We start from the raw sequence: 12,752 nt of genomic DNA, 5'->3' as shown, positions 1-12,752 counted from the left end.
GCGGTCGGAGGCTTGCTGCGGGCGAACGCCTCCGCACCTTGCTCCAGACCTTCAAACACTCTCGCTCCTGGGCCCGCAGGTGTACGGCTGTGTAAAGGCCCACGTATCCTGGGGCCCAACCAATCACAAAGGGGGATTCCCATTATGCATAAGCACAATAGGAATCCCCTAAAAAATACATTTTCACAACACTGAAATAAAAATAAATCATCACAGGTTCAAAATGAATTAAAATAACATTTAATTAAATATTTAAAATAAAAATGTAATTTTTGGAAAAATAAATTTAAACATTTTTAAACGGGACAAAAATAACCTAAACTAATTTTAAATGCAAGGGAATGTTTAAATGATTTAAAAAAATTATTTTAACATTTATTTTAACTCTTACACTGGTGAAAGACTGTTACCAGGCGTAAGGGTTTGGTCGGTAGTCGCTGGGCAAATAGTCCAACTCTGCGCCAGCGAATGTCCATTTTCAGTGGATGCGTACGATGGGTTAAGCAGAAACTTGACAGATCGCAAGTTCCAGGTTTTCATGCATACACATCACACACGGAAACCCGGAACTTGCGGGGCACTTACAACGGCGTATGCAGCCCCGTAAAATCCGGGCCACAGACTCTACAGCACAGAAACAGGCCATTCGGCCCAACTGGTCTATGTTGGAGTTTATGCTCCACATGAGTTTCCTCCTGCCCAGATTAAACTGGGAATTCATAAAAAGGCAAACCTGCATGCTGTCACTTTACGTGCATCAAACTCCAACATACTGTGGAACTATAGCATACACACTGCTCATATTTCACCTGTGGAAGCACGTGACTGGGTTCGTTAATGCCTTACTAAGAATTGTTATTACACATAGAAACATAGAAGGTAGGAGCAGGAGTAGGCCATTCGGCCCCTCTAGCCTGCTCCGCCATTCAATGCGATCATGGCTGATCATCCAAGTTCAGTACCCGGTCCCTGCTTTCTCCCCATACCCCTTGATCCCTTTAGCCTTAAGAAATATATCCAACTCCTTCTTGAATATATTTAATGAATTGGCCTCTACTGCCTTCTGTGGTAGAGAATTCCACAGGTTCACCACTCTCTGGGTGAAGAAATTCCTCCTAATTTCTGTCCTAAAAGGCCTACCTCTTATCATTAGACTGTGACCCCTGGTTCTGGATTCCCCGACCATCGGGAACATCCTCCCTGCATCTAGTCTGTCCAGTCCTGCCAGAATTTTATAAGTTCCAATGAGATCCCCTCTCATTCTTCTAAACTCCAGCAAGTACAAGCCCAATCGTCCCAATCTCTCCTCATACGTCATTCCTGCCATCCCAGGTATCAGCCTGGTGAATCTTCGCTGAACTCCTTCCATGGCTAGAATATCCTTCCTCAGATAAGGGGACCAAAACTGCACACAATACTCAAGATACACACAACCGTAATTGCATAACAACTTATGATTTTATATACAGACTTGCGCTTTATTCAGGAGTTAAAATTATGACTCATCACATGCTCCCCTATTCTAACTCACTCTTTTCTCAGACCCAATACAGTTGAGCTGTGACCTCACTCATTGTTAGCTTAACTCAGTTGGCAGCTCTCTTGCCTCTGAGTAATGTATTCAAGCCCACTCCTGGATTTAGACAATATATGCGGTAAAATTCAAATTCAGTGGGAGCGCAAAACTGGCAGTAGCAGATTGGCTGCCCATTCTAGATCCTGCCTGATTTTTCTTTCCATTGAAGTCAAGGGTGTATAATAGGTAGCTGACCTGCTCCTGCCTTTTCTCACCCCTGCCAAAGTTGAATTTTAACCTCATCATCTCAGTTGATACTTCAGTGTAATGTTGAGGGAGATCTGCTTTGTTGAAGCTTTCATGCATCCGAGAAGACATAAAACAAGGTCCTGTTTTAGTCATTAAGATGAACATTAAAGACCCCATGTAACTATTTGAAGAGGAGCAGAGATTTCTTCAGATGTCCTGTTCAACCGTCCTCCATCAACCAAAACCATTAAAAATCAGATTATCTGATCGTTCACCTCATTGCTGTTTATGGGATCTTGCTACATACAGAATTACTGGTGAATTGTTCTATGCAACAACAGTCACTGACTTCATTGTATGTGAAGGGCTTTTGAATGTGATCAGGTGCTATATAAATGAGTCTTTCTTTCAGCCTTCCCTCCCAGTACCTTATCTTCACTCCTATTCTTTTTAACCTTGATTTTATCCTGCACTGAGAGTCTTGGACCCTCACCTTGATTTATGAACAAATAATCTCCAGTAAATAGCATAGTAAAACATATAGCAGTTAAATAGAGTGGCGAATCATAGATAATGTATTTTTTGAAAGACAGAGCTATATTTAAAAAAATAAAAACTGTAAGCATTTGAACCAGGATGCCAACTCTTAACAAATTCACACACTGACTACATGAGAAAAACGTTCAGATTTTATTTTGTGTTGTGACTGTTGCATACATCAAGTGAAAAAAAAGGTTAGTAGCTGAAAATGACAGTTTAGAAATGTTAGCTACAGTAATGAGTGCAAATACTTATAAATGTTACAATGACTGTGTGCAGTTAATGAAAATGCACACCTCTGAGAACAGCAATTGCATTTCTGCACACCAGCCAGAAGCAGGGCTGAATGTTCAACTCAAATAGGATGAGAATCGGGTGAAGAAGTTGCCAGCCCTCAGAAACTGAACGTTTATGTCCCATACAGAAGCCCTCAAACACCATGTGAAAAGGAAGACAACTCCAGTGAAATAATCACAAGATTATCACCACACTTAACATAACAGCTACTCATCCACACCATGCATGGGTTAACGGAAATGGTCAGAGATTCGCCCATCTTTATCATGCATGGGTTAATGGAAAATATTTCAGCAACTATGCAATGGATATGGGTTTATGATGATGTACAACAAAGAACAGTTCCACAAGACCTGAACAGGATTATTCTAATGATGTTATTTCTGTGTTTACCGTTAATTACAGAATATTAGACTGTCCATGTGAGAACATGTAATGATGAAAGCTCTGAAATGACACTGAGATATTAGCATAGGAACATCTGACTCATTTGTTTGAAACTGTCTCCCCTCTATATAGTGGAGGTTGTTTAAAATAAATGGGTTAATATAGTGACTGAAATAGTGGAAAGGAATTTCTGATGAACACATTATTTGTCATATGCTAGTATCCCACAGCATAATTTCAGAACTCATATTACTGAAAACTCTGGCTAAAAATCCAACACTTAAATGATTAAATTTGTAAAGTTTACTAAATTAAAAAGAGTAATCTCAATGAAGATAGCATTTTTTCATTACAAGAAGATCTCGTTGATACTTAAGTTAAAATGCAGCAGTCAAAACAACAATTCCAGATTCTAACCATCTGCTGTGTGAACAGATCTACCTACCTTGCCAGTTTTTATTCTGTGCGAGATGGCATCAAACCTCTGATTAAGCTCTGACAGCTTGGGTTCCACTACCTCCCTGCAGTGATCTCCACGGTTTGTCATCAGCTCCAGGGCCTGGTCACGCACCGCATCCACCTTCAGTCTCATATCATTGAGTTCAGACTTCAGACGCTACAGCCAATGAGCAAGACACACAGAGCTTGAAATTAGAGATAAGCACACAGAACAGTAACAATCATTTTAAGGGCACAGAAAGGAGATAGGATGAAAAAGAAGGAAGGAAGGAAGGAAAGGAAAGGAAGGGATGAAGGGAGGAAGGGAGGGAGCGGGAGGGGGGAGGAAGGAAGGAGTAGGAAAGGAAAGGGAAGGAAGGAAAAGACTGCATAATAATATCTATAAATCAGAGATACATATTATCAGTTTAGCCCACTTTCAGATAAAGTAAGAAGGGTCCTGCTTTAGTACAGATTACAGTTTGAGACAGATACCTGTTTAGCAAAATGTCAACAGTCATGTTTTACTGCCAGATCCACATGGCTCTCTAGCCAGAGAAAATGGAATCAGAATGTATGTATGAAGCTCTGCTTGTTAACTTTGAGCAACCAACAGGATATTAGAAAGATTAAAAATGGAGGTTAAAACAGAACTTTTAAAACAAACCTCACTTATCACTGGTCACAGTTGTACTGCAGCCAGTGTGAAACCAGCACAGTGTTTTGGTGACTTCACACCAGAGTCAGAGGGATAGACTTTGTCGTCACCGCCTGGGCAGTAGTCAGGCAGAGCTGATCATCTGCCCTTTAAAGGAGCTACCCAATTTTCATTTCATTGATTTCAATGGCTCTATAAGTGCGGACGATCCGCTCCATCAGATTACCGCCAGAGGGTGCAGACAAAAATCTACGCCAAAGTTTGAGTTGATGTGAGTTGATGCTAACTGTGCACTACGACCAGTTTTTAACCATCAATTTATTAACAGTAACTCAGCTGTGCACATTATTCCCAGTGAAATTCTAAAATATTTAAAATAATCTAATAAAGGAAAATAGATGATAAATAAACCATCCAATAACTGCTGCAGTAAAATTTAAAGAATTAATTTGCTTTTCTTTGTGCGGGACATCTTGCCAAGATTTATATTACCTTTGTAAATGAGGCTTGTTTATGTTATACTCGAATCATCTTGATTCATTTATTCAATAGGAACACAATATCTTTGTTCCATACTTATTATTTCCTAAAATGGTTTATTGTTTAATCTACGATAATTTTTCAATTTTTTTTCAGATAAATTCATTATTGTTACTAATGAGTTCATTCTTGAAACAGACTAGACTATAAACTGAATAAACTCTTTAAATTTCTGATACAAAAACCATTAATCATTCTAGTATCCTTCATGAATGATTAGATTTTATACGATGAAAACATAGGTCTTCATCACCAAACGGTACAGATATCAGAATGTTATAAAGCGGCTCTGTCAAACAGTAGAAAACACCCTGGTTACCAGCCCGATACAGAGAGACAGGGGAAAAGAATTCTGAGCACACTTACACGAAAGATGAGGTCTCCTGCCTCCAGCACATACTCTGAAAAATTACGCCAGTGTGTCTGTTTTTGAGAGTGGAGGGGAATGCGAACCAATATTTATTGTGAACTAGTGTAATATAAAATCAGTGGGAAGGTGTCATCGGAGCCAATCTTTTGTAACCTGATGTGAATTCAGTCAGCTTTACACGTGAAGGCGCTGTAAGTAGCATGATTTACAACTGAAATGTTATTAGAATTAAATCTCTGTTCATATTTACAATCAGAAATCAAATTCTAACTATGAATGGTAACATACTTAATAGCTTGGTTAGAAAAGATCAATATTACAGTAATACATAATTTAAAACCCTGAAGTTATTGTTTATTACCTTCAAAACTTCCTCTTTCTGTCCAACTTTCTGTTTCTCAGATTCATCTAATAAGATTTCAGCACGATACATCCAGGTTGTGATGTGAGCAACTTTCTGGTCAAAGTTTTCCATTTGTTTCTGGTATTCCTGTGTTAAAATTGAATATAAATAAGGTCTTTTTTGGACGGCTATTTTTTTAAATCTGTAGAACACTCAACATTTACTTATATTATTTTTCCTCTTGCCCCTTTAGTTCTTTCCCAAGCCACATACAACTCTTGGTTAAATTTATGGGCACATGAGCTGCTCCCAGACTTCTGCCAGTGCTGGTCTTGAGTCAGTCACTCGGAAAGTATACCAGAGTGGCCAACAGTAGATATACGGTGACCGAGAGGCAAGTTACCTCTTTATTACATGGGATTCTGGGATTTTTACCAGTGTTTGGGGATCTGCAATTCCATATGTTTGTAACTAGTTCCACTGGTTTACGATAACTAAATAAATCAAATTCCAGCTTCATTTTATTCTAATTGTATGATCTTCTGTGATGTTTACTGATGTTTAGGGAATCATACCCAGCAGTTCCATCTATTGTGTGGTGTAAATCACAAATCAGTAGCCTTGGTTGATGACTGATTTTCTAATGGGAAGTATAGGATGTCTGCTCTGCACCAGTCACTCACGAGACTGGAGAACTGCCATGTGGGGAATTATGAGTCTGAATCTGCATTCTTTTACTCTTTGGCATAGAGCACTGTTTCTCTGATATGCCATTCTTGTCATGCCATCTTATAATTTACATTTTAAATGAGCATCAGCCCCCTTATTAAAATATCACATCTATCATCACAACATTATTTTAGGGTTGCGAAGAATTTCAGTTACAATCTTCAGGATCAATTAGCACAAAGCATTTGGAGATAGAACAGATTCAAGATCAATTATTAAAAACCTCAATCATTTTTAAGTGAGTAAAAATAATTAGATGGGTTACATATTTTACAAAGCATGACTGTTAATGAGATGCAATGATAATTCCTCCACAGGGAATTCGGCAATAGGTTATTACACCACACATCAAGGGCTTTACACACAGCACGCTTCCATTTGTATGGCTTCCAACACTCCGAATGGCTGATGGCCCCAAGCTTAATTTAACTTTTACTTGTCCAAGTACGCTGTAAAGATATTTATAGGACTGTACAGTCAACTGACAAGTGATATGGACAATAATCAAGCAATTACAGCAATTCCATTCTTTTTTCCAATGCTAATAGGTGTATTTTCCTCCGGATGTTAACTTGAAAGAAAAAGGAGTAAACAGGCGAACAAGCCGGTAGAATTCAGTGACAGACTTTTCAACCATTAGGACTGTTACATTTAGTCTTGCTCATAACTTAAAATCAATCCAAAATAAATCTTAGGAGTTTTTTTCTGCTTGCTAAGAACTGTGAAGGCCTCAGTGAGGGCCTGTCCTGAGAAAATCATGCAGAATTCCATGGGATAGGGAGTTGAGGATGTAAATGTCCACTGGTTGAGAAGGGGCAGAAAGTGATGGCAGAAGAAGAGCATAAATCAGCTGGTCAGATGGCCATCAGGCTCTGCACTCTGGAAGGTGTTCTGGGGGTGAAATTCAGTTGGCTGCGCCACCCGTTAGCACCTTAAGAGGGCACTAAGTGGGTCGCAAGCCAACTGACGCCCAGGCGCAGCACTGTCCATGCCTCCCGCTAAATTCAGCGGGATGCTAGTGGTGGCACTAGCCATTAGCGCTGCGCCGCTACCGCTAACGTCATCGGTGTGTGCAGCACCCCGCTGACGCCCCGGCCACAATATCTGGAAGCGCCCCCTGATTTACCGCTGGACGCTATGTCCGACCGGTTCAGGGGGGCCTACCTGAGGCCGGGGAGGCGCAAATTAAAGGAGCGGTGCGGGGCGGCCATTTTTGTTGTTGGCCGCCTGCCAGCGCTCCCGTCCCCAGCCTCCTGAAACCGCTCCCCCCCCCCGCAGAGTGCCGGCTGCGCTCCAAGAGCCAGGCACTTCTCCTCGGTGCCGGGCTCTTTTGCCTGCACTCGCGATCCTCGGGAGCCCAGCTGGGCCCCAGATCGCGCTGCACAAGGCCCTTCCCCTTTAAGAAGGGGAGGAAGGCCTGCAATACCGCAGCACGGCGTGCCGCAGCGTGTGGTGCTGCGGCACGTTGTGCCACGATATTCAGTCGCAGCACCCCAAGAGGGATGCGGGGCGCCTCCAGTAGCGCCACGCTTCCCTTTGGGGTGCTACCAATCAATTTCCGGCGGGCGGCCGCGAATGCTTCCGGGGCGCTACTTTTAGCGCCCTGGTGCCCCAAATGGGGCTATACTCAATTTCTCCCCCTCTGTGCCTTATCAAGCTGACATCTGCTTTTCACAAAGAAAATGACGAATGCATTGCTTGATGCCTCAGACAGGTCACCTTAGACATGCTCTGGGGTAAGGATAGGTGTGTGGCGGAGCCACCATTGGGCTGTGGACATTGTATATAATTCCTTTTTACAGCTCTGTTATATAGTCTGACGATGTACCTTTAAATGTATCTGTTACTGCACTCGGGCTTCATTCCTGTACTCTGCGTGATGACGTCATGACGTCAGAGCTCGGAACCCTCTAGCAGTTCCAGACAGTTGGAGAGAGGGTCATAGCTCGGAACCTTCTAGCAGTTCCAGACAGTTGGGGAGAGGGTCATAGCTCGGAACCTTCTAGCAGTTCCTGGCAGCTGGAGAAAGGTTTCCAAGCAGACCAGACATGTTTCCAATTCATCCTGTAGTTGTTAACTTGCTTCGTTTGCTCATTAAAGTTTATTGTTTTGACTTCGTGAGTCGAACTCCATCTTTTGGTAAGGAACAGAGGTTCCTACAGGTGCATACATAACATATGAAACATATTTACAGTAGCTTTTCTTGCTCTCTTCCTTTTCCAAATCTTGGTGCGTCATTGGAGCCCTCAAAGTAATCCCCATCCTGACCCCTTGCCTGCTGCAAGTGAAGTAGCAGCTGGAAGGAGTTTGACATCCATGACATTCACAAAACACTGGGCAGCTAGGTTTTACAGAGCAGCCTCCTAGATCAGGATTATTTTCTAAAGGACTGATTGAGTGTCAAATAAAAACTAGGAAACACCAAAGGACTAAAGCTTATATATTTAGTACTCATGCATTCCCAGTGGGAAGCCGCATTCTAAGGGAATGCAGGTTAAAGAAGCAATGTCACAGTGTTGTACTTATATCTCTGACCCACGTTCTCTTTGAGTGCAGCTCTCTGCCATCACAGGTGCTATACCAATGTCTGGCCCAAGATTTTGGGGGGCCTGCTGCAAATAACTTTTAAAGTAATATATATCAATGACAAATAACTTTTAAAGTAATATATATCAATGACAAAGGACATTGTCTTGAAAATCATGCATTAGGGTGGCACCTGTTGACATTCTAATATGCTGTGCAATAGCTTGATAACATAGAGGCTTCTACAGGAATCCTCTACACAGGACATTTGCTGTGTTGAGAGGATGATGCACTGACTGAAGACCAGAGGTGACAAGTCTGCTTATCAACAACGAGGGAACAGATCATCAGTGGCTTTGTCAGAGGTCTAGGATCTTGCTGTCTACCCTTTCAAATGCAGAATAATGTGTGGCACTGGGGAAACCTGTGGAGGAGAGACTTTAATAAGACTAGAGAATCTGTCACCAAAAATTCTGCTGATAATCTACACTAATGGTTTTCAAACTCGTGTGTGTTTGGGACCCCCTGCAAATATTAACAAACTCCTGAGAATACCATGTCCTAAGTTTCAAAAGATAGTATCACCTACCCAAAAGGAAAACAGTGATATTACTGCACTACCATTTTCATTAGTTCACAGCAAATGATATTCTAGTAAGTCAACAAGTACAGAACAATACAGAGTTCTCAAGATACTGCTCACAGCCTGTGGTATGGACAGCCATAGCTGGACAGAAATCTCATGACCTTGTGGCTCCCCTTAGGATCCAGTAAAACAATCACATACACATTTTTTTTAGTAGGAGCTTTCTTTTTGTGCTCTCTTGTAAATAAACAGTTTGTAGTGATAACTAGCTTCTTTCCCCCATATTTTCTGGTCAAATTATTACAGCCAAATAAAGTGCATATTTCTTTTCCCCCTGACCAATTTGTGTAGACCAGGATCCATTCCCCAGGAACCATTTGGTTCATTAAATTCTGGTTAAACATTGCATGCCATTTAATGGATGCCTTATTACAGGGAAAGTTTGCTTAACAGGAACATTAGTTGAGACACCAATTCATTCTCCAAATGCATTTTGCTTCACAGGAACTAGCTAAACAAAACTCAACAAGCTGTGCAAGGGTAGTTCTCACCAAGTGTCTTCTAACACAGTTGTATAGTACAACATTATTTAATTAGCGCAGATGGAGTTCTGTGATTAACCTCAGGGTTAGTCGGGTAGACACCATATTGTAATGTTAAATGCTGCAAGGAGGAATTCCAGCAATGTGGCTACCACTGAGAGAGGTGCCTCAGCTGTGAAATCAGGTCAATAAAACCATTGACTTGATGAATCTCCAGTCAGGCTTTTATCTGAATAATACAGGGTGTGGATGGATGGCTAAGTTTAAGTGCAAGCCTAATGTACATTGCTCGAATAAATGTAGAATATGGGTCATAATCAGGGCCACTGCTTTATGGCGATTCAGTGAATTAAAATCAGTTTTTATTGCAGGGGATTCTGCAATCTTTGCACATTGTTTTGGGAGCACATTCTGGGTTCTCCTTATGCTCTGTAATTATTCAATCTAAGGAGTAAATGTTAGAATATCTAACATTGCTCAAGTCAAACTCGATTAGTTGCTGTAATTTTCCCCATTAGGATAGTAGATACTACGGTGGTATTTTTATCTTGGGTGCTACACCAGCGAGGTAGGTCACCCGCGCATTACAGAAACCGCCCAACTCTGATTTTCATTAATTTCAATGGAAATGAAATTCCGGCACTTTCTATAATGGGCGGCAAACCGCCACACCAATTTACCATCCAAGCGGTTAAAGAAATTTAGCTCCAATATATTTACAAAATTCTCTAACCTAAAATAACTAAGATAACTTTATTAAAATAACTTTATTAGAAACTACAAATCTAATTGAGAACATCCAAAATAACCATTTTAAAATAGACACTAGGAGGTCGATTTTCCTGGAGCCTTCAGGCGGGGTTTCAGGTGTGTGGGGGGGGGGGGGGGGGGGGGGAAATCCCGATTTCGGGGGGTCCCGACACCATCCCACCCAAAACCCGCCTCCACGTAAGTTTCAGGGGAGGCGGGTACCCGCCCTGCACTGAGACCCGCTGACCCAAGGCAGGAAGGGATTAGTGCCAATTAACTGCCTGTTAACAGGTAGTTAACAGGCAGTTTTTAGCCCTATTTTGAGGGGTGTCGTGTGGGATTCCCGACGGCTCCAAACCACGCCAGGTTAGAGGAGTCGGGCCGTTGGGTTGAAGGACTTGGAGGGGTCGCGATGTCGGTGTTCAGGTGAGTGATGGGTGCATGATTGCAAAGGTAAGTGTGTTTGGTGTGTCTAAAGTGTGTAAGGAAGTTTAAATTACCTGTACTTACCTTAACAGCCTTTCTTCCTCTAGGTTTCGGGAGTCCATCACTCAGCTGGCACTGAAAGCAAAATGGCTGCGAGCTGTCAAAAGAAACAGCCTTCAGCTTTTAGTGCCGGTGTGACTTCTAACTGAGTCTGTGTAGAAGGACTCAGGTTAGAAGTCAGACTGTCAGTGTTTGACAGCTTCAAACAGCTGTGAAACACTGATATTTCATCTGCCAAGACCTCTTGACAGATGAAATTGCAGTCTGTGACATCACCTGTTGCTGGGTGGCCCTTAATTGGCCTGCTGAGCCCGCTGGGTGGGCTCAACAAGGTCAATCAAGGGAAAATCACGTGGATTGGCCGAACATCGATGTAGGCGGGACTGAAACCCTAAAGTTGTAGTCCCGCCTCCTTCCCAACAGCTTTATGAAAATCGACCCCCAGGTCCCTTCCAAATGTCACCCAAGAGTTACATACAGATGAATCTCCTCTTAATTCCTCTTCTCCTCCCCCCTCCCCCACCACTATGGAGAGATACCTGACCTCCACTCAAGTACCTCCCTTCATCACCCAGGGTGAAACTCAGTGAAGTGGGATGACGGAATCTGCATTCCGTTCCATCACTTTCTGACACTGTTCTTTGCTGCTCCAATGCCTAGTGCCACAATGTGGCAATACATTACATTCTGAAGACTACTGCATGCAATAATATGATGTTCAAAGTTACTCACCAGTAGAAGGTTGAGCCATTCCTCAGCCCGTGACGTGACTGCTATCCAGTTACAGTTTAACAGACTAAGTTTGTCATCCACAACACTGTCACTCTTTCCCAACATGGTCTTCAGACTCTCACCCGTCTCAGTAATGCTGTTCAGCAGTAGCCGTCGCTTCTCTATATCTTTCTGTGCAGCCTTTAAAAAGAATATTGTATGTCATTACTGAATATGCAGCAAATGAAAAATAAAAAGTCTCTTATGGTTCCTTAAATAATGCTGATCAGCATCACCCTAAGCAACTATGCTCAATTCTGATTGTCATATTCTGTAATATATAAAAAGCTGGGGGGGGGGGGGGGTGGAAGAGAAGGGGACAACTCTTTCACTGGCGCAAACAAGGCAGCATTAACATATATTTCTATTGACACTATTCTCTTAATATTTTGGATTAAAGGAGTTGGTCTTTATTACAGGCAGGGAAATAAACCAGAGAAGCAAGAATCATTTTTGTCAATGATTCATTAGTATCATATACAAATGGCAAGATGGTGTTTTGTAACCCTATTGTAACGTGCCATCTCAACAGCACTGTCATGTCGTAAATGATGTCACTGGGTCATGTATTTTTGAGTAGTGGGGAAATGCTTTCTGTCGGACAACAATGTTCTTTTAAGCAGAACAGTTTCACAATTAAAGGATGTTCTGTGAATTAAATTATAGTAAACCGGATGCAACAACACAGCAGGAATTTTTATCAATTAACAGGATGTAAAAAAAATATTCAAAATGGGAGCTTCACAATAGTCAGAACATCATGGCAAGGTTAGAGATTCTGTGTTTTCACAGCTGGATACTTAGAGGATTACAGCTTCAAAAACTCTCAATGTAGATACTTGGTAATTCAACTGAGAATACTCATTAATAGAGTGTTGCTCGCATGTGCATCAAATTAATTACTTTTTACTCTTTATTTCTGGATTTTACAAACAGAAAAAAGTTTTCAAAAGTAAATAGCAACACACAATGATACAAAACTAAAGCCAAACTAAACGTCATACTGCACACATAACAATTCCCA

General features: G+C 41.6%; 1 protein-coding gene across 8 annotated transcripts in view; it reads right to left on the bottom strand.

The window, feature by feature from the left end:
• Positions 1–12,752, bottom strand: part of dmd (dystrophin) — a 2,562,635-nt gene that overhangs the window by 1,302,430 nt on the left and 1,247,453 nt on the right. For all 8 annotated transcript variants that reach the window (XM_086007360.1, XM_086007362.1, XM_086007361.1 and 5 more), the window contains 3 exons: positions 11,690–11,869; positions 5,357–5,485; positions 3,435–3,605 (listed from right to left, as the gene is read on the bottom strand). In XM_086007360.1, the coding sequence (XP_085863486.1) occupies positions 3,435–3,605; positions 5,357–5,485; positions 11,690–11,869 (480 nt within the window). The remainder of the gene's footprint in view (positions 1–3,434; positions 3,606–5,356; positions 5,486–11,689; positions 11,870–12,752) is intronic.

This window comes from Somniosus microcephalus, chromosome 14, assembly GCF_052327205.1.
Source record: "Somniosus microcephalus isolate GS21.2 chromosome 14, FLI_Smic_1.0, whole genome shotgun sequence".
Taxonomy (NCBI): domain Eukaryota; kingdom Metazoa; phylum Chordata; class Chondrichthyes; order Squaliformes; family Somniosidae; genus Somniosus; species Somniosus microcephalus.
The sequence above is the reverse complement of the archived record's forward strand: the minus strand, read 5'-3'. Positions and strand labels throughout refer to the sequence as shown.